Here is a 21904-nt window from a genome sequence, read left to right on the forward strand (position 1 = left end):
GCACCCATTTACCTACTGAAAACATTTGGAGCTCAAACCTTTTACTTTAAAAGACCATGTGTGCAGGGGCACCTGGGTGGCTTAGTCGGTTAAGCGTCTCTCACACCTCATGAGTTCGAGCCCCACGTCGGGCTCTGTGCGGACAGCTCGGAGCCTGCTTCGGATTCTGTGTCCCTTTCTCTCAAATATAAACAAACAAACATTAAAAAAAGAAATTAAAAGACCATATGTACAGGCCTGTTCACGGACATTATAATGTAGGCCACATCTTTAAAAAGTTAACACTGACCTTAATTTGTCAGTATGTAGAATATGTGTATGTGTAATGATATATACTGTCATATACCACACACATTTCTCTTCCAATTCCAAAGGGAATGTTTATTAAAATATAGGCTCAAGAGTAACTGTCAAGCCAATCTTTCTCAGGCCTAGCATGCATAAATTATGACAAAAGTACCAACTACGTACTAAAACAGCTTGCTAGAACCAAGTTTTGGGTGTACGAATGCCAGCCACCTGGGACACATCTGGTCTTCATTATTTTATATAGGCCATTTTGTCAACTGCTGTGTTATCAACACACTTTTGTAAGCTTCAGTTCTTACCTGGATTCCAGAACGATAAAATAATGCAGTTATTTCAATTACAAACATTAAGAAACACTTTTATCGAGTTACCACGTTTTAAGATCAATCAGTAACACGCTACACCAAAAAAAAAAAAAGAAGAAAGCCTAGACAGATTACAACAGGGGAAAACAACTATACTATTTGCAATAGGAACTACTCCAAAAGAATCACAGGGTTCAGTGATATAAATCAAATTAAGAGGAGGTAGACTTCAGTTTACTGCCTGAAATATAATTAGATCTCACAAATTAAGACCTTTACTCATCTGAAGAGGTCCTCTACGCTGGCTTTTATTCTGCTATATATTCAAGTCTCTTAAATCGAAGAGGGAAGGGAAAAAAAACGAACAAACTAGTTTTACCAAAAATTTTCTGCTATTTAATATCAGCTCTCATCAATTTTCACTCTTCTTTATGTAACTTAGGAGTTCATCTTTATCCATTTGGTAACCGCTTTTTTTCCACTGTTCTCGTAACTGCTGCAACAGAGCCCCAATTTCTTTTCCCGAAGAAATGCCTACTTTTCTGATGTCATGGCCACTCACAGGAAATGGAGGAATGCACCATTGCTGCATTTGCTCAAGAAGACGATGCTCTCCTTGGTACTTCAGGAGTTCACACACACGGGTCGTTGCATCAGATTCCCTAGACTGAGTGCCAAAATCACACACTTAGTTTCACCACACATTAGAATGCTTACTAATCATCTTATCCTAAAAGGTAAATAACCAATGTGAAATTTTTCACTTAAAATAAATGAAATCCACAGAACACACTGGGTCTTAGTATTAATAAATTAGTTCTGACCAAGCCTGTATATACTTACATCTATAATGAAGTCTTGATAGGGTTTCAATGGTTCTGAACTATCTGCTGCTTTAACCAAATCTTTCCTGTTTTTAACTACAAATATACCAAGGTTTTTCTCTTCTTTTGAAATCTTCAACCTCAAATCCAATTTTGTGACATCATCCTGTACTTTGAATAATGAGGCCAAGACAGTCATTGGCTTTGGTGAAAAACCTTCAACATTTTTACTGACTTTGTTAAATTCTTCTAAACTTGCATTAGTAGGTAAGCCTGTAGGGACAAAAACAATTTTTCACCTATTTTTATTTTTTACAGTGGATAAGTTTAATAAAACACACTAATCTCCTCAACCAATCACGGCTATAGTATACTAAATGTCCTGCCACTAGAACTCACTGGTTCAGCGTGATGCTCCCATCTTACAGGTAAACCACTGATAAACTGTTGCTATTCTTTCCTATAATCCCCCCAAGACCTACAGTAAGGAGCCCTAAAACATTAATTTCCAGAGGCAGAGGCAGAGGCGGTGGTATCAGACGCACAAGTGACACTTACCACTGACTTCTCACGGAGCTACTGTCACACAACATCCACCCCCAACCCACCATTCAATAACTATTTGAAATACACCCAAGTTTCCTTAAGTATGCGGTAGCATATACCACTGTTCTTTCTGATCATTGTAACATTAATTTCCATATGTTACCCTTTAAGTGCCTCACATGTATTAATTCACTGAATGTCTCAGCCCTTCCTTTAGATAGATGCAACTATTTTCACACCCCTTTTTTAGATTCAACAACTAATGATTAAAGAACTAACCCAAATCACAAAGTTGATATGCGGCAAAGCATCAAACCCAGGTCTGATACCAGAGGCCACTGTGTCCTACTTCAGTGCTGTGCTGTCTTTGAGCTGTGTCCTCCTACCTGTGATCTCAGTTTATCCTACTTTAAATTACTCTTTCTCCTTTTGGAATTAGTCAAACATTCTTATGAAATTGTAAACCAGGTATCTCATTGTCAAAATCTCAAATATTTTATAACTTCTTCTCACCTATGTAAGGAGCCACATCAAGATCATAGATGAGGTTAATCAAGTGATTTACATGGTTACCAATAAGAATTTTTTTCAGTTCCACCCATATTCTCTCCCCTGATATTCCAGCCAAGCCTTTTGCATTTTCTGCAATTGCTTCCAAAGTCTCAGGATCGTGGTCACCAGGCTTGTCTACAATTCTCCCATAAAACCTACAAAACAAAATTTTCAGACCATGTTACCCCTAGTTGGCATTATCACTAGCAAAAATCTAGTTTTTCATTTTACTGGTACTATTCCATACATCTACTACAAGACAACAGAATTAGGGGCCTTAGAAATCATCTGCTCAATTCTCTCTACCTTCTCTTTGTTCCCAGATAACAAAACTGAGATCCAATAAAATGTAAATAACGTTCTGTAATTAGCAAGAAGTAAAACCCTCTGCTCAGTCTGATTTGCAAATCACTGAGCCACCTAGAATGGCTACCAAATGTACTTCCTGGAACTGGTACCTATACTGGATGAATAAAATAGCATTCTTGGAAAGGCACCCAAACAACACCAGAATGCCATCAATGGAGCAGGGTACAAAGTATGCCTGTCTGTGCCCTTCAATACTTTTTAAAAAAAATTTTTTAATGCTTATTTTTTGAGAGAGAGTGTGTGTGAGTGGGGGAGGGACAGAGAGAGAGGGAGACACAGAATTTGAAGCAGGCTCCAGGCTCTCAGCTGTCAGCACAGGGCCCGATGAGATGCTCGAACCCATGAACCATGGGATCATGACCTGAGCCAAAGTCAGACGCTCAACTGACTGAGACATCCAGGAGCCCCTAGTACCCCTCAATACTTTTAATAAAGAGTTTCAAATAGGACACATCTAGTTGCAGACACAGGAGTGTATTTCTTGTAATCTCAGAAATAGAAGCCTTAAAGTATACCTGTATGAACACATCTTTAAAATTCATTTATAATGTACATTAAATGACAGTAACTATGGATGTCAGCCTGTGTCCTATTATTTGCAAACACAGAGTCTGCAAATACTGAAATTTAAAGAACATTTACTAACAAAATATGTAGGCTCTGTTACAGAATACTCCAGATGTGATCCTAAGCAGTAAAAAATATTACTACACATAAACTAGCCACTTACAATAATTTTTTAAAAAAATAGAACTATCCTACGACCCAGCAATTCCACTACTATTTATCCAAAGAAAAGAGGAGTGCTGTTTGAAGGGGCACATGTACCCCACTGTTTACAGCAGCACTATCAACAATAGCCAAAGTATGGAAAGAGCCCAAATGTCCAAATGATGAATAAAGATGTGGTTTATATATACAATGGAGTATCACTTGGTGATCAAAAAGAATGAAGTCTTGCCATTTACAACATGGATGGAACTAGAGTGTATTATGTTAAGCAAAATAAGTCAGAGAAAAACAAGTATCATATGACTTCACTCATATGTGGAATTTAAGACACAAAACAGATGAACATAAGGGAAGGGAAGCAAAAATAATACAAAAACAGAGGGGGACAAACCATAAGAGACTTAAATACAGAACAAACAGGATTGCTGGAGGGATGGGGGGGGGTGGGCTAAATTGGCAAGCTTGCATTAAGGAGGACACTTGTTGGGATGAGGAGTGGGTGTTATATGTAAGTGATGAATCACTAAATTCTATTTCTGAAATCCTTATTACGCTATATGTTAACTAACCCAGATTTAAATATATAAAAAGTAAAATAAACATTAAAAAAAATGTGAAAAAGGTTAGAACCCAGACTTTAAAAATCATTTCTATCCACAAAACCACGCAAATGCATTTCATGCTTACTAAGTTCATCTGAGGGATTTCCCATGACCACCTCAAACTGTAACCCATGTGAAGGCAAAGACTTTGACCGGTTACTCCGTGTTCAAAGCACCCACCACAGTGGTTGGCCTGTGGTGAGCATTCAATTATCTGTGAAATGAATGATGAGTGCAGGAAATAAAAAGAACACTGGACACAAGAAAATTGATTTAAAGCTGAATTCTATAAAACCATCAAAGAATGCAGTAAATATCTTTGGGAAAGAAAATATGAAGCATCTAAGTAATCTCTCACAGTAAGTCACATTTTACTAAATCTATCAGGGACAGACATTTGGGATGTCACCATTTTGTACACTCACCTGTGCGTTTCACATGATCAGAATTGTGCTCCAGGGTATTAAAAACTGTTACCATTATTTTAAAAAAATTCTTACCGGAAATATCTTAAAATTCGAAGATAATCTTCTTGTATCCTCTGTTTAGCATGCCCAACAAATCTAACTTTCTTATTTTTTAAATCTTCAAAACCACTGAAGTAGTCAAATAAGGTACCATCAAAACCTATTCATTAAAGAAGAGGGGAGAGATATCATCACTGTTAACAAGTAAGACCTAGAAAACAAGAAAGTCAGCTAAAAACTATTATAAACAGTAAAAATTAAGTGAAGAGTTACAAAGTTAACATAGACATGAATAGCATTCATCCATATCCACTATCAAATAGAAGACATAATGGAATAAAAGGCTGTATTTATAACACCAACTAAAAAGATAATATCCAAGAATGAACTAAGTAAGAAATACGCTAGTATGAATTGGGGTAGAGACACGAAACAAGCTGATTTTCAAGTAAATATGAGAGAATAAACAAGAATGGCCAAAATAATCTGCGGGAAAAAATAAAAAGCAAAAAAAAAAAAATGGAAAAACTAAAATCATAAACCATAGGAAAAAACATTTATGATCCTGGAATGGGGAAAACCTTTAAAAATATACAGTTAACCCTTGACACAGGTTTGAACTACATGGGTCCATGTAGAGGATTTTTACAGTACTGTAAATGATTTCTCTCTTATTTTCTTAACACTTTTCTCTACCTTGCTTTACTGTAAGAACGCAGTGTATGATACATAGACCATACAAAATTTGTTTTACTTGATTGTTTCTGTTATCAGTAAAGCTTCCTATCAATAGGCTATTAATAATTAAGTATGGGGACGGGGGAGTCAAAGTTAATATGCAGATTTTACACTGCATGGGGATTTACCAAGAAACTAAAATTAGATACACACACCCACAACACCAGAGCCTTAAGGAAATAATTCAACCACACAAAAATCAAAGGTGCCTTCATGGCAAAAACCACCATAATGAAAAGCATACTGAGAAAAATACTAAGTTAATAGAGTCAAATACCAAGTTTCCATAATATACAAAAAGCTTTTGTAAGTAATTAAAAATACCACATATAAATAGAAGAAATCGGTAGAAATAAGCTAAGGAAATATTTTTAAAAACCTTAAAAAATGAAGATTTTGCAACCTTCAGTCATAAAAAATTATAAATCTTTGAGGCAACATTTTTTCACATTTCTATCACGTGGCAAAAATCCAAGTCTGACTGCACTGTGAGCAAGGGTATGGTGAATCAGATCAGGAGACAACTCTGCAGCCTTTTAAGCTTTATGAATTCTGAACCATGTGAACCTAACACCCATTCAAAGAAATGTAACCAAAAAAAATCCCACTATAATATGTTCTTTCATATGTAAACAAAAAGAAAAAATTAACATAAGGCATATAAAACCTCAAGTAGTAGAGTGCCCAGTTCATTTCAGTTATCCTTGAACTTTTGCTAGTTTTAAAAATTAAAAATCTCCTGTCCTGGGCAATCAGACAGCTGGTCACTCTAGGGACTGAAAAAAAAACAGAGCAAAGACAGGTACCATTCAATCATCCAAATGGTGGTGGGGGGGGGTTGTCAGTGATCATGAGAGATGCTTTACCTTATAAAGGCACTGCCTCTACCTCTGAAGAACAACTACTTGTCAATTTATTTCTGTTTGAACTTTAATGCTCTTTGATTATCCCAAATGCAATACTGGTAAGCTGAAGCATAACACTTCCCAAACTTTTGATTTATATAGCATTTTGATATATATAGAAATTTGAAAGGCTCAAAATTCAAAGAAATAACAGAAAATGGGAAAAAATATCTTTACAAAGTAGCAAATACATGAGGTCTATCGGTCTCTTAATGTAATTTCTCTTAATGAAGAGACGGCTCTCCCTGGTAAGCATGGAAATACTAAAGTCCTTTTCACTAAAGGAAAAATCAAGGTTGGAGGCAAAAACAAAAAACAAAACAAAACAAAACAAAACAGGATAAAACGAGCAAAGTGTGAGACACAAAGTAACCAGAAATGGCAAAACTAGGAATGCTTCACCCAGTAAGGCTTGAAAAAAACCTGGACAGAAAAAGTAAAAATTAGTGACAATACACACTGATAGGTGTGCACTTTGTTTTTTGTTCTGAATATCACTTTCAAAATATAATGCATAAAAGTAAGAAATAAAGCAGAGTTGCTAAGAATAATGTAGTGGTCAAGAACGTGACCTCCAGAGCCAGGACACTTAGGTTGGAATCCTAATTCTACAGTTTACCAGCTGCATGACTTTAAGAAAATTACTATAGGTTAAATAGCAGTATCTGCTCCATAGGGATGCTGGGAAGATTCAATTGCTGTGATGTGCTCAGAACCATGCCCAGCACATTACAAAGGCTCAGCAAATGGTAGACAACAGTAGTACAGGGCACCTGGGTAGCTCCGTTGCTTAGGTGTCTGACTCTTGGTGTCGGCTCAAGTTATGCTCTCACAGCTTATGAGTTCAAGCCCCGTGTCAGGCTCTGCACTATGTGGATGGAGCCTGCCTGGGATTCTCCTCACTGTCTCTCAAAACAAACTTTAAAAAAAAAAAAGAAAAGAAAAAAGAAAGGAAACAGTAGTACCAGTAAGAACAGCTTTTACTTTTTTTAATTTTTTTTTTCAACGTTTATTTATTTTTGGGACAGAGAGAGACAGAGCATGAACGGGGGAGGAGCAGAGAGAGAGGGAGACACAGAATCGGAAACAGGCTCCAGGCTCTGAGCCATCAGCCCAGAGCCCGACGCGGGGCTCGAACTCGTGGACCGCGAGATCATGACCTGGCTGAAGTCGGACGCTTAACTGACTGCGCCACCCAGGCGCCCCTAGAACAGCTTTTACTTTTATAAAACAGTATACTGAAAAAGAATTATTAACCTCTCTTAGTCAGGTATGCTTAGGAGAAGCTAGTTACAGATTTTATACATTGCACTAGTTGCAGCAGTTTACCCTAAGTCAGAATGAGGTAAAAAGAAAGGGGGGGGGGGGGCCCGGGTGGCTCAGTTCGTTAAGTGTCCGACCTCAGCCCAGGTCATGATCTTGGGAGTCCATGGGTTCGAGCCCCTAGTCGGGCCCTGTGCTGACAGCTCAGAGCCTGGAGCCTGCTTCAGATTCTGTCTCCATCTGTCTCTGCCCCTCCCCCACTCATACTCTGTCTCTCAAAAATAAATAAATGTTAAAAAATCTTAAGAAAGAAGAAGAAATGAACACCGGGAGTGTGATCACATAATGGAGGGACAACATGCCACCAACTGGGCTGATAAATCATGTAGGCTGTGGAAACCCAAGGTCCAATCATGGTAGTCTGTGACCTGAGCTAAGTTACTTAACATCTCAGTCTGTTTCCTCATAAAATGGATTTTATCCTCAGTGAAGTTTTCCTGACAGTTAAATGAGATAAAGTATATCAAGTGACTCAGAATCTAGCAGGTGCTCTAAAGACATCATCTTTAATGTAATTAGCAGGAGATCCCACCTACAACCCCCTTCTCCATCCCATGAAGCAAATACTATTACAGGTTTTCTCCACTATCTGAAAGTTCACTTTAGGCCACGCTGCCTTTACAAAAGACCTACTCTAAAAGCTGTTTTCACTACCTGAAAGAAATCTGGAAAAGGATTTTCATTTTGATGAAATAGTAATTGCTTCCTCACCTTATACCATTTCAACTTAAGAAAGGTGACACAGAATACTTTTGGATAGCGAGGAAACCTATACTTCATCCTTTCACTATTACTGCTGCCACAACCAGGTTATGAAAAGTGGATGCTTCATCTCTCTTTTCTAATCCAAAGTGTTAAACATAAAGGGCTTGCCTAAAACTTAAAGTACAAAAAATAATGCTTCAATTAAGCACTAACTTAATTCACCTACTATGAGTCTCACTGGTTTCATTCACACAAAAATCAAGCTGAGATGATAAACAGGTTTTCTCTTGCATGAAACTCTGATTCAAGATGATTCCTAAAATGCAATGCCATGAAAGAATCTGATGTTGTGCCGAGGCACAGCAACAGAGAGGCTGCTGAAGTCATTTATCAGTCTGCACCCAGGCACCAGAAGAAGAAGAGCTAGGGTGGGAACCCACAAAAGATGTGCAGTGGAGAGTGACATGGGGACATGCATTTTTCTTACCTGAAATGTTAACCATTTTTAGATGCAATTAGTAAGTTAACACTGAATGTGTACATGTGCCAGTCACTGTTCTAAGGACTTAAAACTGTTAACTTCTTTAATCCTCACAACAGCCTTACAAAGGAAGCTAATATTAACATCCTCCTTTTATAGCTAGTGAGTCATGGAGTCAGAATTTGAACCTGGGACTTCTGGCTCCAGAATCATCTTTTAACCCATATGCTACACTGTTTCTTAGATGAAACTAATGCAACTTCCCAGGTTGGAGGACATTTCCAGAATGCAGATTCACTTTAAAAGGCAGCTTTCACACAGAATGGATTAAAACATGATCTCCAGATATTACCTAAAAACATAGAATTTATAGTGAGATCTCTGCGTTCAGCATCTTTCTGCCAATCAGTTGTGAATTCTACCTCAGCGTGTCTTCCATCAGTGACAACATCAATCCGCAGTGTAGTAATTTCAAAATTTTCTTCATGAAGCTGTAACGAAATTTTTTTTAGTTTTTAGAACACTGGATGAACTGAAAAAAATGACTTCTGACACATACATCTTTCTTTTCAAAGTCACCTACTGCACATGTATCTTGAAATAGAAAGACAACCACAATATTCACCTGGGTGCCTCAGTCAGATAAGCGTCCAGCTCTTGATTTCGGTTCAGGTCATGATCTCACGGTTTGTGAAATCAAGCCCCGAATTTAAGCTCTGCACTGACAGCAGAGAGCCTGCTTGGGATTCTCTTTCTCTGCCCTCCCCCTTCTCAAAAATAAGTAAATAAACTTAAAAAAAAAAAAAAAAAGGGAGTCTGATGTTTAAAAAAAGACAACTCTAACAAATGTTGTGGCACAGGAGTGAGGAGGCCTTTAGAACAGTATATTCTAGTTCTTCCAATTTCAATTCAGGCTACTTTGAAACATTTTATAATAACTCTGGTTTGCAAAGAGCTGATTATCAATTTACAACATATATACCACTGAGCAAAGGATCGAAAGAGGAAAAAACACAAACCCTTAACACATCCTAAAACTCACTTACTGGTAATCAATGAAGTCGAAATAAAGTGCTACATATGTCATGGGAAGAAAGATTACCTCAGCTGGGAAAAGCTGAGTAGCTTCAAGAACGACTGACATGTGAGCTGAGCCCTGAAAACTAAGTAGGATCTGCACATGCACACGTAAGAATAACATTTCAAATCAAGAGAAAAGATGACCAAAGGCACAGTGGAGAGAAAGAGGGATATTATCTGCCCAAAAAAGTATAGCTGACAAACAGCATGTTAGCACTGAGGGGTAGACAACAAAGGGTTTTACATGCCATGCAGGAATTTGGAATCTCTTCATTAAGAGCTGAAAACCACTACTGATCATTGGAAGTCTGTTCTGGAATTCCTCTCAATCTCATTTCTTTTCTAGAAACAAGTTAGCTCTAGAACTCAAGAATTTAAGGCACACGTTTTCTCTCAAGGCAAGTGGTAAGTAAAAGGTTTGAAATATGAAGCCTGAGGCGCCTGGGTGGCTCAGCCGGTTAAGTGTCCAACTTCAGCTCAGGTCATGATCTCGCAATTCATGGGTTTGAGCCCCACGTCAGGCTGTGTGCTGACAGCTCAGAGTCTGGAGCCTGCTTCAGATTCTGTCTACCTCTCTACATACCCCACTTGTGCTCTCTCTCTCAAAAATAAATAAACATTAAAAATTTTTTTAAAAAAAGAAATATGAAGACTGTGTGAAAATCACTGTAAGAAATAGACCCCTGGAATGCCTACCTTACCCAGGCAAAGAACCAGAGATTACCTCATTAGAAAGGCTAACCTAAAAATGGTTACACTTTGGGACACCAGATACAGCGGGAGTGAAGCACCCCAATGAAAACAAGATTAAGTGGGGAAAAAAAAAAAAAGGAAATCAACATGACCTTTATTCCCTTTCCCCACTTGGTTTTTCAAAATGCTAATAACCAGATTTGTTCTGGAATAAGGAATAGGCCTACTCATATGGACAGTGATGGTCCCACAACTGGCTGATGTTTCCCACACAAAACTAGAGTAAATCTCTGAAGTCACTTTACAAACACCAGAGGATCACACAAACGTAAGGAAAGAACCAAACCCACAGTTAAAGAAAGCCAACAGGAAAGACAGAAAAAGCTCAGAGGAAAGAGAGACATTATCCAAGTAACTATTAACTGGTATCCTAAAGGAAATAAGATACTGCATCTGAAACAAGAAAAGGAAGTTTTCAAAAGAAGAAAGACCTCTTGGGGTGCCTGGGTGACTCAGCTGGTTAAGCGTCCGACTTCAGCTCAGGTCATGATCTCATGGTTTGTGAGTTCAAGCCCTGCATCGGGCTCTGTGCTGACAGCTGGGAGTCTGGAGCCTGCTTCAGATTCTGTGTCTCCTTCTCTCTCTCTGCCCCTCCCCCACTTGTACTCTGCCTCTGTCTCTCAAAAATAAATAAATGTAAAAAAACAAAAAAACCTGGATGGTCAAGCTAAGGCAATCTCATGGAAAGACAAAGATAGGAGAATATAAATTAGGAGACAAAGGTAAAGATAGAAGCTCAGACCCCGTGATCCAATATCCAACATCACAGGAGTTTCCAAACCTGAAGATACCGAACAAAAGGGATGAAATGAGGAGAGGAATACAAGAAGGCCCACTAAGTGTCCCCACACAATGAATGAAAAAACACATACAACCAAGCACGGCATCTTGGAACTACAAACACCTGATAAAAAGATCAGAAAGGCTTCAGGGCAGGCAAAAAATCTGGTCTCAAACAGAAGAGAAATGTGAATGAGCTCAGACTTCCCAGTGGCAACACAGGCAGGTGGAAAACAGTTCTGAGTGAAAATGACTGCCATCCTCAAATTCTACAACCAGTAAAACTATCAGACCAGTGTGAAGGTAAAATAAAAAAAATTTCAGACATGTAAGGCTTTTCCAGGTTTCAAACTATTAAAATGAGAGCAAAAAATCAGAGCACCTGGGTGGTTCAGTTGGGTAAGCGTCCAACTTCAGCTGAGGTCATGATCTCAAGGTTAGTGAGTCTGAGCCCCACATCAGGCTCTGTGCTGACAGCTCAGAGCCTGGAGCCTGCTTCAGATTCCGTATCTCCCTCTCTCTCTGCCCCTCCCCTGCTTTCTCTTTCTCTCTCTCTCTCTCTCTCTCTCATAAATAAACATTAAAAAAAATTTTTTTTAATGAGAGCGAAACCAAGAAAGAATATCACACAGGACTCAGGACCAAGGCAGTCTAGTAAGGAAGAGGCTGGGAAATTCCCAGAATCTGGTGCAGGGAAATCTCGAGATGAGGAATAAGGAGCCCGCCCAGAACATACAGATATGAGAGGAGAGAATGCACCAGGTGAGGTGGTTCAAAACAAGGAACTGAAACTTGACGGGTTTACTCTGGTTTACTCTACTAAGAATTTTACAGAGTAGAGGAATGAATCAGTGGCACACAGAAAGCTACGTAAAAGAAAAATGTTATTAACTGCAGGGAAACCAAAATCACCCAAGAAAGGTAGTCACAATACACTTTACAATCCAGCAGTAAACCATAGTTTTAAATGTAAACACTGAATATGAATTCAACCAAAAATGATGGTACATGTACACTGAGAAGACAAGGGAGAAGTGCCTGTGCTGCTGCTAAGAAAGCTGAGCTGCTCTCCTGTGCAGACATCAGCAGACAACATCTTACACCCAGGAAATTTGAAACAAAGACAAACACTGCAGCAAAGAAAGGTCTTTTTTAGAACCGTGGGGCTAATAGGTAAGTACCATAACAACTAGCTACAGCAGAGGAGGCTACAGCAAAGGAGGATGCAGGGTTTAAGAGGGAGATAGAAAATGACCTTTTTTTTTTTTTTAATGTGTATGTATCTAGAGAGAGAGAAAGAGAGCAGGGCAGAGGCAGAGAGAGGTAAAGAGAAATCCCTAGCAGGCTCTGCACCGTCAACACATGGCCCGACGTGGGGCTCGAACCCACAAATTGCGAGATCATGACCTGAGCCGAAACCAAGAGTAGGATGCCAGACGCTTAACCCATTGAGCCGCCCAGGCACCCCAAGACTGACATATTTTTTTAGTTTTTTGTTACTTGATTTTTTTTAAAACCTAGAAAAAAACATATAGAAATTCTAAAAATTAAAGAAGAGGCAATGCAATTGCTGTCAAACCTTTCACTCACCCTGGCAGTAATTGTCCCATGCTTTTCCCCTTTGTTGTTTATCATGCGAATACCAGCAGACTGAAACATCTCCTTCATCTGAGCAGGGGTAGCAGTGGTAGCAAAATCCACATCTTGAGGCTTTACTCCACTTAATAAATCCCTCACTGCTCCTCCTGCTATTCTTAATTCATGATTTTCTTTCACAAATAAATCTGAGAGGAGAAAGAATATTTTTTACTTCAATGTATTTAAGAATTACATAAGTACAAAGTTTTTCCCATCTATTAGGAACAGCAGAGATTATTTAACTGAACCTTTTCAGATAAAAATTAGGAGAACAAGGCCCACAGAAATGAAGTGACTTACCTATAGTAGAAAGCCTGTCACAACTGTGAGAACAGGGAACTTGCAGAAATTTTCTTGGCAGATTTGGAAGATAATTCCGAATTCCACAATACCCCCAATGTCACCGATACAGATTTGAATTACAACCAAAAAGTAAAGTGAATAACTGCTTTTTCTATTTCAGAATTGTGAGGTGTTCTTACACCTATTTCTCTTCGGGTACTGATGCTGAAACTGTATGTTCACGCATAAAACTATGGAACTGTCAAACAACATTAGTCTACCACACCAAGTATGATAATGTTACAACGAAGAATCCGCCAAGAAAAAAAGTGCACATGATGTTATATCTGCTCCTATCTGTGTTCTAGAAAAGCCATATGAACGCTGAAACTACTGTAAGGGCCTCAGTAGAGGAAACCCAGAGTGGACAAGACAAAGTCTACTATAATTACATAATGACTAAAGGACATCATATGGTACCTAGTGAGAATGACATCCAGGAAATGGCCATATATGACCCCCTAAGCCTTGGTTTTGACACGAGCTGGCCTGGCACCCACAACCGGGCCCCAGCGCTCTCCTGCTGAACATCATCTCAGAGAACATCCACGTCAGACAAGTCCACTCGGTGACCATGATGAATCAGTTAAGACAAGACAACTAGTAATCATGTCTGAACACAGAAGAGACACAAACACTGTCAGAGGCACCACCTTATGACAATTAATACATGGGACTGCTCCTTATTTACCCATCGGTTAACAGAGCAGAGTGCTGGGTTCTCGTCTCCTAGGTAAGAATTAAGACACGCATCAGATTTATCCTTGCTGCCTGATACCACCTAACCCACAGCAAAGCCCCACTTCTTAACACCCACCCCAAAACACAATACAAGCACAAATCCTACAAGAAGTTCTTTCTAAAAACCTTTTGCGAGATACTCCAAGGTTCTCCTTGGTTGGTGTTCTCCCTCACTGCAGTAACAACGCACCTGGTGTGTTCCTTGTGGTCTCTGGCTGGTGGGCACTCTCACCTATTTAGCACTGAGGGAAATCCATCAGAGTTGTGGCATCCCTAATCACAATCCGATACGTTAACCTCCATCCCTACCCCTCATCTGCTCTTGCTCCTCCTCTTCCTCTACCTATTCTTCCTAAACCTTCCAGCCCCACTCTCTGCAGACTATCTAAAACAGTCTGCTACAAAGCAACAAATGCTCCCACCCTCTGCCTCCTGGCCTTACCTTAAAAGCTCTCCCAGAGTTAAGTCCTTCCCAGGAGTATGTGTTCTTCTTTCACTCCATATTTATCAAGTCCCATCATCTGTCGCTATTAAGGGTTCCTTTGATATGGGGTTCATGGCCCCTAACTATGTTACTCCAGTTTTCATGAGATTTATAGAGGTCCAGGACCCAAAAGTGAAGGACTGCCAAACTATTTCTGGATACTACCCTCATTTCTCCCTAGTTCACAGTCTCTTTATCTCCTTCCTGAACAAGAGGGCTACACCAGCCCCCTTAAATCCAGCTTCCACAGTCCAGACATAGGGCTCTAAATTATCAACGTGATTAAGCTATGCCACTGTTCCTCTGACTATTCCCAGCGCAAGATCCATATTTCGTCAGTACATTACACAAGGGCCTCCGGACCCATTTCGGTCTCATCTCTCACTAATCTCTGCATCACACTTTACATTCACCAAACTCTCCTGGTAGTTTCCATCTAACTGCTCGTACGGGTCACTTCACCCAAACACGTTCCCCACTTACTGATCTAGCTGAGCAGCTGGCCATGAAATGTCTTGGTGCGCAACCCACACCAAGAAAGGCATTTTGCATGGCAGTCACTTGTACTTAAAATGAAGTTTCACAAAATACATACCACACAATCTCATCTACTGTATCCTCTTTCCCTGTGTTTTAATGCTGGTCATGACCACTAAATCGATTTTATGGTCCACTAATGGGCACCACCCAGAGTGGGAAAAAACACTGATCTATCTCATCCTTATCCTTACTCATCTTTTTTGATTCAGTTTAGAAAGCCTCTCCTGATGGCAGAGTTGACTGAATTTCTTCTAAGCTATCACAGTAACCTAGTTTTTTTTTTTTAATTTTTTTTTTCAACGTTTTTATTTATTTATGGGACAGACAGAGACAGAGCATGAACGGGGGAGGGGCAGAGAGAGAGGGAGACACAGAATCGGAAACAGGCTCCAGGCTCCGAGCCATCAGCCCAGAGCCTGACGCGGGGCTCGAACTCACGGACCGTGAGATCGTGACCTGGCTGAAGTCGGACGCTTAACCGACTGCGCCACCCAGGCGCCCCTCACAGTAACCTAGTTTTATGTGTACTAATTATACTAAAATTTCCTGTTCATTCTCAGGGTAGAAAACCTATCCTACTCATCTTTACACCAACATGGCTCACCAGAGAACTTGTGATATCCTAGATTCAAAAAAATTAAAAAAAAAAAAACTAGAGTGGTCTCGTTGAAATGTGTATTGTTTACAGGTTTCTTCCTTCAAATGAACACAGTAAGAAACCATTTTCAGGGGCGCCTGGGTGGCGCAGTCGGTTAAGCGTCCGACTTCAGCCAGGTCACGATCTCGCGGTCCGTGAGTTCGAGCCCCGCGTCGGGCTCTAGGCTGATGGCTCAGAGCCTGGAGCCTGCTTCCGATTCTGTGTCTCCCTCTCTCTCTGCCCCTCCCCTGTTCATGCTCTGTCTCTCTCTGTCCCAAAAATAAATAAAAAACGTTGAAAAAAAAAATTAAAAAAAAAAAAGAAACCATTTTGAAATCCAAAAAATGAGCAAGTTTTACTTTCATTTGAACCTACTTTAACAGGATGAAGAAGGTCAAGCCTGAATACAAGATAACCTCTGTTATAAGATTTTCATGCTGGCTCACTAAAATAAAATTTTAAGTTCAAAGTCACCTAATAAATTAACTGCATTATAGAAAGAGATCCAGAATTCAAAATAATCTAGTCATCATTTTGATTAGCCGTATGGAAATAGATAACTATCTCCAAAAAACTCACGATTCTAACATTATGATACAATTGAGAAAGGCATATAAGGGCATATGTATATGCTTGTGTGGAACAGTCATAAAAACTGTAAGAAACCAATGATTTTATACGGACCTAAGAGTAGGGATTATCAGGCTTAGACACTCCTTTTTCCCTCAATTACTGTTGTATTCAATCTTACAGAAATCCACATTCCAACAAATTTTATAAACTACATACTCAGTGAAATACCTAATGCAACTGAATTTAATTGTAAATTTAAGCCTAAGACTCAAGAAATGCATAATTTCATCATTCCAAAGCTATTAATTTGCTTCAACTGACACATCTGATAATAAACGATTTTTAATTATGGCTAGCAATACAAAAGACCATGGGACATCATGTGTCAGAAAACTTCTATGTGTCTGTATTTTAATTTTATGTTAACTTTCAAAGTTTAAACTTCTGTGCTTTATGTTTTGAATTTTGAGTTTTGGAGGCTGGGGGTACAGAAAGAGAGTCAAAGTGTAAGACTATCCCATGGCATGACCACATACCACCAATATACAGAAGCTCCCAAACTTCAAGAGTGATTGGGTGTTCCTACTGTCCCAAATGTTACTTTGATGGTTTTATGACATCACATACCTAAGCAGTTAAAAGCTAACTGCTCAGTACTCATCCCCAGCATTGCTTATGGACTATAGCCAAGTGGCCACAGAAGCTCTGGCTTGTCCACCTACCACGTAATATAGGCAAAAACCACTATGTTTGGAATTTCATTCTCATGTACAGAATGAAGAAAAAAATCTTATATGCCCCTAATATACTTCTACAGTGTTGTCCTCAAGCAAGAGGAAAAACAAATTACATGACATAAACTGACAAATAATAAAATCCTATATAGGGTACAGAAAATCTACTATCCTAGTTTCCCAAATTCTTACATACTGGAAACTAATTTCACATGTGGCAAAGAAGCTATCAAGATCTGAGAACTGATATGGTATTTAACTGCACGGTATCACCACACAATAGCCATCATTAGTGTGTGTGTTTGTGAGTGTTGTTTTCATGGAGAACATCTTATTTTATTTACCAGGACACCCAGGTCTTTAGAAAGTAGCAAAAAACAAAAACAATTATTTGATTTTCTAACTGACTGAGCTTTGCACTAAAAGATTCCATTCTTGCTACTTCCACTATAGCCTAAAAATGTCAAGTCTAGAAAATGTCCATGCTCCCATTTGCCAGTCTTTCAAGGACAAGACCCTGTGGATAAACTACCTGTATCTTTCCACCCTATTTAGTTTCTAAATCCTTAGGATTTCACCTCTTAAAGTGGAGACAATTCAACTCTTGAGGTGACAGTTAGTAAGCCAAATGAAATTGTTAAAATAAAAGACGCTCAAGAACTTATAGTAATCAATATCCAGAGTCTTGTTTCCAAAAGAAAAATGCAGAAGGACCTGAAACAGGCCACCAACAGTTAATTACCTACATCCAAGCATTTGGCACCTTTCTTCCAAGAGGCCTCTTGCAATTGAAGATGGGAAGATTAGGAGCTGGGAAAGGCATATAAAGAAAGAACAAGCTTGAATTCAACTCAGATTTGGAGCTTCTAAACTCGTGTTGCTCAAATAGCAGGCACATGTGGTTACTGAAGTGAGCACTTGAAATGTGGTGAATTAAGATGGTTAGTATGTGCTAACCATCAGATTTCAAAGACTTGTTACAAGAAGGATGTGAAATGTCTCCTTAATAATTTTTACACATATTTTATATTAAAATTATGGTATCTTAAGTAAAGTTGATAAAATGATATACTGAAATAATTTTCATTTTATTAATTTATTTATTTATTACATAATTTATTAATTTCACCCATTTCTTTTTACCTTTAATGTGGTTACTAGAAAACTTTACATCACACGTTGTGACTGATACTTCTATTGCACTGGGAGTTTCTAGCATTTTTCACTGTAATTAAAACTCACAGGCAAGTATCAGCTTTAGGCCCTCAACTTCAAGACCACGTGAAGAATCTGTATGAATCAACAAGCTCTGGACCACTGACCTCTGACGTGTATCTAAAAAATCATCTATGTGACAGGCTCTGTGCTGACAGCTGGGAGCCTGGAGCCTGCTTGAGATTCTGTGTCTCCCTCTCTCTCTGCCCCTCCCCCATTCATGGTCTGTCACTGTCTCTCAAAACTAAATAAACGTTAAAAAAAAAAAAAATTAAAAGAAAAAAGGGGGGGTGCCTGGGTGGCTCAGTTGATTAAGCATTCGACTTCAGCTCTAATCATCTTATGGTTCATGGGTTCGAGCCCCACGATGGGCTCTCTGCTGACAGCTCAGAGCCTGGAGCCTCCTTCGGATTCTGTGTCTCCCTCTCTCTGCTTCTCCACCATTCATACTCTGTCTCTCTCTCTCTCTCAAGAATAAATAAACGTTAAAAAAAAAGTTTTTTTTTAATCATCTAATTTCAAGAATAAGAAAGTAGCTTTGGGAATAAACTGATACAAGGAATGAATATAATGCCATGGTTCCTCCACCTTTTATGCATCAGATTAATAAAGTGGAGCTTTCATAAAAATTTATAGATGCCCATCCTCCCCAGAGATTTCAGTTTAGTGGGTCAGGGTGGGATCCCAGCATTTGTAGATCTTAAAAGCTTCCCAAGTGAATGAATCTAATAGACAGCTAGGGTTGCAAACCACTGTGTAAGTCATGCTCCTACATACATCTACCTTTGTGAATTTCTTATGGGCCACTAAAATACCACAGGTTTTGAAATACATCAGTGTGGCTGCTTCGGCAACAGCTGGGCTGATATTCCAAGGTAAGGAATGAGAAAACTGTGACAAGCAATGGAAGCTGCTGTATAATCAAGCACTTAGCTAAAGTCATTTCCCGTGCTCCTTCCAGGTAAGTTTTGCACATGCACAGAGGGGACTCCTATTTCCTTCTGCCTCCTCTGCCTAGGCAGGAAATGCAGCTTGGTGGTTACAAGCTGGGTTCTGAAAACAAGACTGCACAAGTTCAAAATTCAGCTCCCCAGTTATTATAAAAATGTTGGCACATTCCTAAGACTGTTTCCTCATCCACAAAACAAAATATATCTATGCATTAAGCTAGTAAGCCGAATCTTGTAACGTACATGAAGTACTTAGCACAATATACAGAAAAGCTGTGCTTCGTAAATGAAGTCACTGCTGGACTCTTACATTTTGGCTACTTTTGGATTACCCACGGTAAACTTTTCTTTCGTTAGGTCAACAGCAAAACAAAAACAAAAACAAAAACAAAAACAAAACAAAACCCTCGAGTGTTGGCTAAAAAACTTTAACCCTATGCTCCTCCATTTACACAGGCTTCCAAAGCAAGAAAGCATCCTAATCTCTCACCTGTCAGACTCTTCAATCCTGCTGTGAACAGTGACTGGAATTCTGGAGACTGCAACTTCATTGTAAACAGATATTGCTTGAAAAGGCACAGCCTACTCCAACTACAGCTCAGTAGTGGCCTGCGCCAGGGATTCAGGCACCTCAGCATCTGGGGACAAAGTCACCAACTATACATCTAGGAGAGAAACATGCATGCACAATAATGAAATCTACAAGCCAAGGGAAACAAAGGGATCTACTGCAATTTTATTTAACTGAGAGACTCTCATCTCCTGTTCAGATGAAAAAACTGAAAAAAGTGACAATATGAGAGGCAGACACCTATACTAGATCTATGCTTGTAGCTGTCCACTTTTGTACTCCTGAAGCACTTACTGCTATACTCGCGTCCTCACATTTTACTGCTACAATACCCTCTGGAGAGGTGGGTTTCGGTTAAGGCTTGAGGGGAGCGGTCTGCTAAGGGCAGATGGCTGCAGAAAATGTAACTCAAACACTTGCAGGAACACTTGGCCTCCTCCAAAACATGGGACAATCACTGATGTTTATCACTGTACTTCCCCACCTGCCCCTGAGATTTATGACCCAGGGATATTTCCTAGACACTAGAAAACATGTTTCCCCAAGACTTGTCTTTGCTTCCCACTTTTTCCTCATTCACCATTCCTTCCCATTATGCCAGCTCCTGAGTCCCACCCACACCCTGTTTTCCATGTAAAGTGGGCCTCTTTGAGGGACCAACAGGATTCCAATTGACCCCGAAAGAAACCACTGGAGAACCATTCTTTTCCTTGGGAAGCAGCTTTCAAAACGCGGCGTTGCCCACCAGGAGGAGCGAGTTCCGCTCATCCAGACCACGTGGGGAAGAAAAACAGTCTCCTTCCAACTCCGCCTCAAATCAGAAAAACCCGCTAAGGACCCTGGCCCTGAAGTGGTATGTGCCGTGTCCCACACCAGGTGCCGGACCGAAAAAGCTTAGGGAGACCCTCCGGGGCCCGGCCTCGAGGAAGGGAAAGTTCCCGGGGAAGCCCGGTGAATCAGCCTGCAGTCACTGGAACGTGGCAGGGACACGGCCGCACGACCTCCACGTTAGGCTCCGTTCCGCGGTGTAGAGGAGCCCTCTCACCACCTCAGGGTCGCCCCAGGTGACCCTGCGTGGGGGCAAGTCGGCCGCTGCAGTCGCCCAGCAGCCCTTCCTGGGGCGCGCGTCCGCACGCCTGCCGCACGCCCCCCGCGCGCCCACTTACCAGCCCCGCCGCAGCCTTCGTCGTCATCGCAGCTCACGCACTTCCGGACGGCGTGCGCCGTGACGCCTCCGCCGTGCGTCTGTCGGCGGCGAATGGCGAATCGCAGCAGGGTGTGGGCGGGGCCCAGCGGGCTCTCTCTCTGCCCCTCCGGCCTCCTTAAGGCGCCGCCTGTGGAAGCGCGCAGTTTTCCTGCGCCCCGGAAGGCCGCCGTCACCCGGGACGTGCTGCTGGTTGAGGGGCGAGGGTCTGTTACTTAACTTTGATCCCATCTCCCCACACCTTTCTCTTTCCCTGAGGTGGTCAGACGCCCATCTGCATTGCATGCCTGTGTGTCCTTGGACAAGTGTCACTGTCTTCTTTTGTAAAATGAGACTGTCAATAAAACCTGTTTTAGGTTGCCGGGCTTACATGTCATGTTACTCTCCAGCAAGGAGGAAATGCTCAGTTAGTATTACTATTCCTGCCTGAGACATTTCATCAGGACCTAAGCACAGGGTTCGAGACACACTTGTTCTAAATGTAAGCCCTCTGGTCAAATGAAATGACTGGTCATGTTTTAATTTCCCACCTGGTTTATGTGAAGTCAGAAAGCTGTTGCAGGTGCAAAGTGAAGAACTTGGATTGGATTCTTTCTTGGGTTCTCTCTTGGATTTTCTCTTTTTTTCCAGGGCTGTAGAAGAGTAAGTAAAGCGGCAAAGGAGTGGGAGTTTAAGTCCCAAATCCTTAAAAAAGGACATTTCCAAGAAATCTCCCAATTACGTTTAAAAATGAAACATATGATGCAGATTTTACTTAAGCATAGTCTTTCTAACATCACTTTAAATAACTTAATTTCCGTAGAA

The 21904-nt window shown here is 40.3% G+C and overlaps 1 protein-coding gene across 3 annotated transcripts; it reads right to left on the reverse strand.

Annotated features, from left to right (window-relative positions):
* Window positions 1-358: 358 nt before the first annotated feature.
* Window positions 359-21133, reverse strand: TRNT1 (tRNA nucleotidyl transferase 1). 3 transcript variants are annotated; one of them, XM_040492128.1, is made up of 8 exons: window positions 21063-21133; window positions 19816-19990; window positions 13062-13255; window positions 9211-9349; window positions 4740-4866; window positions 2498-2691; window positions 1458-1711; window positions 359-1281 (listed from the first exon to the last, which is right to left on the reverse strand). In XM_040492128.1, the coding sequence occupies exons 2-8, from the start codon at window positions 19961-19963 to the stop codon at window positions 1027-1029; spliced, it is 1311 nt and encodes a 436-aa protein (XP_040348062.1). In that variant the 5' UTR covers window positions 19964-19990; window positions 21063-21133; the 3' UTR covers window positions 359-1026. The 3 variants fall into 3 exon arrangements, with proteins under 3 accessions (XP_040348062.1, XP_040348061.1, XP_040348063.1); XM_040492127.1 differs by lacking the exon at window positions 21063-21133 and adding an exon at window positions 20782-21032; XM_040492129.1 differs by lacking the exon at window positions 21063-21133 and adding an exon at window positions 17907-17970 and having other exon boundaries at window positions 19816-19929.
* Window positions 21134-21904: the final 771 nt, after the last annotated feature.

Source organism: Herpailurus yagouaroundi, unplaced genomic scaffold (genome assembly GCF_014898765.1).
Source record: "Herpailurus yagouaroundi ecotype Mexico unplaced genomic scaffold, PumYag 183, whole genome shotgun sequence".
Lineage (NCBI taxonomy): Eukaryota > Metazoa > Chordata > Mammalia > Carnivora > Felidae > Herpailurus > Herpailurus yagouaroundi.

Coding starts and splice junctions, on each gene's coding strand:
- TRNT1 (XM_040492128.1), bottom strand. CDS start 19,963: ATGCTGAGGTGCCTGAATCCCTGGCGCAGGCCACTACTGAGCTGTAGT. Junction 13,256..19,815: donor AGGATTGAAGAGTCTGACAG/GTGAGAGATTAG, acceptor TTCTCCTCTCAG/ATTTATTTGTGAAAGAAAAT. Junction 9,350..13,061: donor ATGGGACAATTACTGCCAGG/GTGAGTGAAAGG, acceptor ATTTCGTTACAG/CTTCATGAAGAAAATTTTGA.